At 44.1% G+C, this 7,457-nt stretch overlaps 1 protein-coding gene across 2 annotated transcripts; it reads right to left on the bottom strand.

The window, feature by feature from the left end:
- Nucleotides 1-226: 226 nt before the first annotated feature.
- On the bottom strand, nt 227-5,960 carry RPL6 (ribosomal protein L6). Of its 2 annotated transcripts, XM_079717526.1 has the most exons (6): nt 5,461-5,960; nt 5,272-5,370; nt 3,301-3,444; nt 2,685-2,733; nt 1,478-1,662; nt 227-420 (listed from the first exon to the last, which is right to left on the bottom strand). In XM_079717526.1, the coding sequence occupies exons 1-6, from the start codon at nt 5,683-5,685 to the stop codon at nt 268-270; spliced, it is 855 nt and encodes a 284-aa protein (XP_079573652.1). In that variant the 5' UTR covers nt 5,686-5,960; the 3' UTR covers nt 227-267. The 2 variants fall into 2 exon arrangements, with proteins under 2 accessions (XP_079573652.1, XP_079573653.1); XM_079717527.1 differs by lacking the exon at nt 3,301-3,444 and having other exon boundaries at nt 5,461-5,958.
- Nucleotides 5,961-7,457: the final 1,497 nt, after the last annotated feature.

The following is a 7,457-nucleotide window of genomic DNA, read 5'->3' as shown; positions in this document are numbered from 1 at the left end:
TAGTGATGGCTGGGGAAATGCCACTACTTTGTATTGGTAGGTGCCGGGTGAAAAAGCTGAGAAGACACTTAGGAAGCTAAGGATGTTGATCCAAAGAGGGGATTCCACTGCAGCTGATAGCACTCCCCTCCAATCCCACTCCTCTTAGTAGAGGCTAACATCCCATCAAGTTGGCTGAGTCATACCACACCTTCAGGCAGATTAAAAAAAGAAAAAAGACACAAAGGAAATGGACCCAATTATTTAATTAGGTTCTTTGTAAGAAGTTTAGAACACTACTTTGTGAGGATAAATTCCGTTTGTAAGAGCGAACACAGAGCGGAGGTAGCCCTGGAGCTGAGGAACAGCTTTGATTCTTCGCAGAATTTGTGAGTCCACAGCTTTCTGATCAACCTTCCGCTGCTCTGTAATCTCATATTTCTAAAGAAAAAGAAAAATCATTTAAAAAAAAATGGGTACAAGTACCAAACTCCACATTAACTAAGAAATCCTACGTCACAAGTACTTAATCCCAGGAATATTTAGAAGGCAATTTTTAAAAATTACTAATTTATTTTTATTTTTGGTTGTGTTAGGTCTTCGTTGCTGCGCACAGGCCTTCTCTAGTTGTGGCGAGCGGGGGCTACTCTTTGTTGTGGTGCGCGGGCTTCTTATTGTGGTGGCTTCTCTTGTTGCAGAACACGGGCTTAGCTGCTCCGTGGCATGTGGGATCTTCCTGGACCAGGGCTCAAATCCGTGTCCCTTGCATTGGCAGGTGGATTCTTAACCACTGCGCCACAAGGGAAGTCCCTAGAAGTCCATTTTGATAGTTCCTTCCTTGGAGGGCTGTGAAATACAACCTATTTTTTATTTTATTTTTTTTTTACAAACTATTTTTAATATAATAATAGCAACTCTTGGGCTTCCCTGGTGGCGCAGTGGTTAAGAATCCACCTGCCAATGCAGGGGACATGGATTCGAGCCCTGGTCAGGGAAGATCCCACATGCCGTGGAGCAACTAAGGCCATGCGCCACAACTACTGAGCCGGCGCTCCAGAGCCCATGCTCCGCAACAAGAGAAGCCACCACAATGAGAATCCCGCGCACCACAACAAAGAGTAGCCCCTGCTCGGCACAACCAGAGAAAAGCCCATGCACAGCAACGACGACCCAATGCAGCCAAAAATAAAATAATTTAAAAAATACTAATAATAGCAACTCTTATCCTTTTGTCTACTTTAATACCCAAAGGATAAATGATCATAAATTCCCAACAGAACAGTAGTTCATGGAGTTTCACTAAAACCTCAAGATTCTGAGTTGAGCTCCTAGCTGCCATTAAGAACTACTGAATTTAGCAGAATCTGGAAAAATATTATTTCCCAGATAGTCCTCATTATTTACAGCTTTTCTTCTTCCAACAATTGTTAACCTTGTTTATTTTCACTCCCAAGTAGGAGAGCCAGAGCTATTAGAGGCAAAGACAGAAACAGCTTACCTCTCTCTCTGTGTCGAAGATCTCACCTTCCTGGTGCCTGGGCTTACGCAGTTTCTTCTTCTTGAAGTAAGCATCCGTGAGATGTTCTGGGATTTTCACCCCACTGATATCAATTTTGGTGGAAGTGGCAATGACAAATTTCTGGTGTGTTCTCCGCAGAGGAACTCGATTGAGGGACAGAGGCCCTAAGAGGGGAAAATACAGTGAGTGGAAAGGGGATGCAAAGATTCAAGAACTGACTGGATTTGAAGAAACTTGTTGAAGTTCTAACTTTTCTCTGGATCCAAAGAAATTCCAAACTGCTTTCTACAGTCAGCATCAAGGCTTTTTTCAAGATCTCAGTTTGTCCAAGGTTCCCCCCACCCTCAAATTTTAAAGTTACCCAGATTAGGAGACAGCATAGTCACTTATACAGGTTGGTCAAAAATCACTGGTCCTTGAGGACAAATTTAAACTGAGCACTGTTTTTTGGAGTAAACAGTTCACTTTCCCCCTATCCAGGAACTCCATCCTGGTGCCAAGTGGCAGGCCAATTACAAGTCTTATGAAGGATGCATTCCTAGGAGTTAGTAGCCAACCATTCTGCATTTTAGGTGGCAGTTATACCTGGTGATATGTTGCCACGCAAACTTTAAATACCTGCTTCCTCAGAACTCCCATGTACATAAAGCAATGAAATAGGGCAAAGAATCTCATGACACTGAAACTTCTATTTAGGTGGGAGCAAAATGTATACTTCAAGCATTTAAAAACACACGCTTCAGGGCTTCCCTGGTGGTCCAGTGGGTAAGACTGTGCTCCCAATGCAGGAGGCCCAGGTTCGTTCCCTGGTCGGGGAACTAGATCCCACAAGCATGCCACAACTAATGATCCCACATGCCACAATGAAGATCCCACATGCCACAACTAAGACCAGGCACACCCAAAATAAATATTGAAAAAAAAAATTTTTTTAATAAAAACACAACCTTCAAAAGAGTAAATCCTAAGAGTTTTCATCACAAGGAAAAAAGTTTTTTCTTTTATCTAAATGCGAAGATGGATATTGAACCTATTGTGGTAATTATTTCACAATATATGTAAATCAAACCATCACATTGTACACCTTAAACTTGCAAGAGTGATGCATATAAATTATTTCTCAGTAAAACTGAAGGTGGGGAGACCTGCAAATTTCAGAGTATATTAAATCCAAGGATTTTCTTACCAGTCACAAGTAGCAAGCCACTGCTCAGCTGCTTCAGGAAAATGACCCTCTGCAGATTAAAAAGAAATGCTAGATGGTTCCACAAATTAGAAACTGACTTCTGAAATAATCAAATCACAGGCTCCTAAATTTGGTAAAAAAGGAAATTTCTACATATGCATATGTGCAGCAGTTCTGGAAGTAACTTACCAAACTAATAACAGGGGTGACTCTAGGATACGAGCAGTACTTTTGTGTGCTTGATTTTTAATGAGCAGCCACTACTTTTAACATTTAAAAAAAAACTAATACCCTTTAACTCAGTAATTCTATCCCTGCAAATACATCCTAAGAAGTTAACTCAAATACATAAACATTTTCAGGTACAGGGACATCTGAATCACTTGTAACAAGTAGTATTACCAACGACAGGAACTGGTAATAAGTTATCGTCTATTATTGACTAAACACGTTATGATAGTGACTCGGTTGTTGGTTTTGTCATAGATCACTCTCACCTCTCCCATAGACCCTCTTGCTACTAACTGCAGTTAACACAGGTAAACAAATCCTATCCAGAGCGCAAACTTATTAGGATCAAGTACTTCAGGTACCTCAAGTGTCATGCTCTGCTCACCTTGCCTCTGTGGCGCCCAGTGAGGATAATCAGAACGGTTCCAGGAGTGATGCTAGCGCGCAGTTTTCTCACATGCTTACTGAAGGGTTTTTTGCCGTGACTCAACAGCTTTCGAGGCACATCTTCAGTAGGATAATACCTAGGCTAGAGAGAGCCCATAGGTCCAACTTATTTAAATAAACTAATCAAGTCAGTAGAGCTGGTTGTGAGGTCAGTGAAACCTTCACTACAATCCTGTAGTTACTTGAAACACTTTATTCACACTACTGTATTTTCACTTCTAATATTTTAAAGGTAGAAAAGATCAACGCTGCTTCAATAGCTTTACATGCAAAACATAGGGTGGAATCCATTTAACTGAAGGAGCTGAATTCAAGCAAAGAGGGAAAGCATCAAGCAAGTTACCTTTGTAAATTTGGAATAAACCAAACTTTAGAGATTACATGGCAAGCTATCATTATACACTGTTGTGTAGCAGTGATTCTCAAGCTTTTCTGGGGTCCCTGACCCTCTGGGGTCCCTACTTCTCCAGAAACACACTCCTGGCACAGTTTTGTATGTTATGAAAAAAGGCATGGCTTGTTTTCCAGCTCAAATTAAGTGTGTTCATATGCTTCACATTAACATGCATCACTTCCATCTTATCCACAAAGAATAAACTATATAAAATCATAGACATTAGTTTAGATCAAGACTGCCAGTTCATTTATTGTAAAAATAAGACCCCACACAGGGCTTCCCTGGTGGCACAGTGGTTAAGAAGAATCCGCCTGCCAATGCAGGGGACACGGGTTCGAGCCCTGGTCTGGGAAGATCCCACATGCCGCGGAGCAACTAAGCCCGAGCACCCCAACTATTGAGTATGCACTCTAGAGCCCGCGAGCCACAACTACTGAAGCCCCCGCACCTCGAGCCTGTGCTCCAGAGAAGCCCCCGTACTGAGAAGCCCGTGCACCGCAACGAAGAGTAGCCCCCTCTCTCTGCCACTAGAGAAAGCCCGCGCGCAGCAACGAAGACCCAATGCAGCCAAAAATAAATAAATTTTAAGAAAAGACCCCACACAAAGACTCTTTCGCTTATGACAAGTAACTCAAGATAATCTATTTCTAACTGTATCATTTTAGTGGATCGTCTTCCTTTTACCACAAACATTAATACCTAATAGAAAAATCAGCTCACAAAACCAGTGACAAGAAGAAATCAAAGCGCCATTTTCCCTCTGGTGCAGTAATATTCAACTGTGAAGACTGTAATAAATCTGGAATAGTCCCATAATGGAAATCACAGAGCAAACCTTTATTTTTCACAGAGAAAACGCGGGGTCTTGTGCATGGTAAAGAGAGGTCAAGAAACACCCACTCTAGTGGACCAATGTTCTACAGGCCTGGCCGCATCCTAGGCTCTACGCATGGTAAGTCTCACAACAACCGTGTGAGTCAAAACTTTATTCACATTTTACAAGAAACAAAAGCACAGAAAGGTAACTCTACTTAAGAACAGTAAATAATAAGGCGAAGTTGCAAACCCAGAACTATCCTCCATTAATAATCCTCTGGTAAACATACACTTCTAAAACCTAAGCACACACACAAAAATCCTCACAGGAGGGCTTCCCTGGTGGCACAGGGGTTAAGAATCGCCTGCTAATGCAGGGTTTGAGCCCTGGCCGGGGAAGATCCCACATGCCACGGAGCAACTAAGCCCGTGCGGCACAACTACTGAGCCTGCGCTCTACAGCTCACGAGCCACAACTACTGAAGCCCGTGTGCCTAGAGCCCGTGCTCCACACCTAGAGAAGCCACCGCAATGAGAAGCCCGCACATCGCAACGAAGAGCAGCCCCCACTCACCGCAACTAGAGAAAGCCTGAGCGCAGCAACCAAGACCGAACGCAGCCAAAAAAAAAAAAAAAATCCTCACAGGATTCAAGCCTCAACTGAACACCCAAATTACAATCTCTGCCAAATCTTACCATTTTGCGAAGTTTAACCACCCGGGTACCACCATTCTTGTCACCACCAACTGGTTTTGTGACAGTAGCAAGAACCTTCACCTTCTTTTTCTTTTCAACCTAGTAGGACACAAATGCGTCAAAAAGTCAGAGGCAGACAAACATTTTAATGTTAAGACATAATGCTCAGGGCTTCCCCTCATCCCTTACCTTGGATTTAGCTGCTGAATACTTCCTCTTGTACAAGGCCTTTCTGGAATACATAGCCGATCGGGAATATCTGCCAATTCCTCTGACCAGGACAGGGTTTCGGCTGCAGTGGGGCTTCCCCTTCTTAACCTGCTTCACCTTTTTAACCTTGACACCAGCATCAGCCTTCTTGGCTTCAGGTTTTTTCTCCTTAGTATCTGGCTTCTCAGCCTTTTCACCCGCCATCTACCAATACATATATTTTTAAAAAGGCATTTCACCAATTATCTCATAGCTATACATCGACAGGCCTCCCAGACTGCAAGTCCTCATCCTCCTCCTCCATCCTTTTTACATCCCTCCCACTATAAGATACAGGCCTTCCTCCAAATCGCCACACATCTGCAACAACATCCATAAATGGTTAACTTTTGGGCTGTCTCCCCAATACAGTATAACCTTCTTGACGATCTGAATATATCTCACAACTATTATTTGTTTGCTACATATATTTAGAGGTCAAAAGTCCCTATTCCATTATTTCTATTTTACGAATTAGAAATCCTAGACTTAGCTTTAACAATCTCCACAGCCAGGAAGCAGCGAGGCTGTAACTTGAAACCGTTTGCTTTCAGGACTTTTGCTCTTATCAGACTGTCTCACTCAAGAAATTCCGTTTAGGAGGCGAAGACACACACACACAAATGGCCCAAACTCAGGCCAAACTGAAAAAAGCGAAGCCCAGCAGGCGACTTCCGGCCGCGGACGTGGGGAGCCGGGAAAAGTTGCATTTGTCCTCAGTCTCAATCCACAACGTGGCGGAGACAAGTTCGGCGTCGTCTTTTGGAACCCAGGTCCGGACTTCAGAGCGCGCGCCGCCGCCCTTGTCCCTGCTGCCCCGCTGGCCCACTACGGATCCCTGGAGGGGCCCTGTTTCCCCAGCCCGGGAGGGTGGCGAGCAACCGGAGACCCGGAGCCTCTGCAGCATTCCACCTTACACTGTTCGTGCCCCACAGCACCCTCTTCGTGCCCCACCGTAAACCCAAGCGAGAGAAATGAAGCGTCTGGGAGGCCTCTCAAATGGCCCTGAGCGTGTCCGACCCCTGCAGGTGTCGACTTGATACCCTCCTGGTTAGGATGGCGAAAGATTGGGATCCTGAAATCGAGTCTTGCAGAGAGGCCACACCATTCTTACCTTGCAAGATGGGGAAAAGAACTAAGGCCTCCGCTTCCGGTCTATAAGCAATCACGGGAGGTGTCGAGTCTCACTTCCTTCCGGGTCAGGGGCATCATGGGAAATGTAGTTTTTCCTCGTTCGTACTGTATACAGAGCGAATTTTCTCAATAGGAGGCGAAAGCGGAGAACTTTTTTCTGAAAATGCTTCATTTTATAGACCAATAGAATTCTCAAAGTACTTTTGGGAACCGGCATAAAGTTGAAACTTTTTATATTTGCTTATCTGTGCTATAAAACAGGAAAAAAGCTAGAATTTAAAATGAATAAAATATATTCCTGGGCTTCCCTGGTGGCGCAGTGGTTGAGAGTCCGCCTGCCGATGCAGGAGACACGGGTTCGTGCCCCGGTCCGGGAAGATCCCACGCCGCGGAGCGGATAGGCCCGTGAGCCATGGCCGCTGAGCCTGCGCGTCCGGAGCCTGTGCTCCGCAACGGGAGAGGCCACAACAGTGAGAGGCCTGCGTACCGCAAAAAAAAAAAAAAAAAATCCTGTTCTGAAGAACACACATTCAAGGGAAAAGCAAACAGGTAAATTAATAATTGTAAGTTATTTCTTCTAGGAGATTTAGGAAAGTTTTGCACCAGAGTTTGTTTTTGTGTTGGATTTGGAAGGATACAAATTTGGCAGATGAAAGTGGCAATTGGAACAATAAATGCAAGAGGCATGGAGGCATCAAAGAGCATGGTTGTTCATTCCCCCTACAAGCATTTCTGGCCACTTTGTACTCTGTTTCTTCATTTCTAAAATGGAGATAACCATATATACCTCACAGGGTTTTTGG

Source organism: Hyperoodon ampullatus (assembly GCF_949752795.1).
Source record: "Hyperoodon ampullatus genome assembly, chromosome: 13".
In the NCBI taxonomy this organism is placed as follows: Eukaryota; Metazoa; Chordata; class Mammalia; order Artiodactyla; family Ziphiidae; genus Hyperoodon; species Hyperoodon ampullatus.
This window is presented reverse-complemented; position numbering and strand designations above follow the sequence as displayed.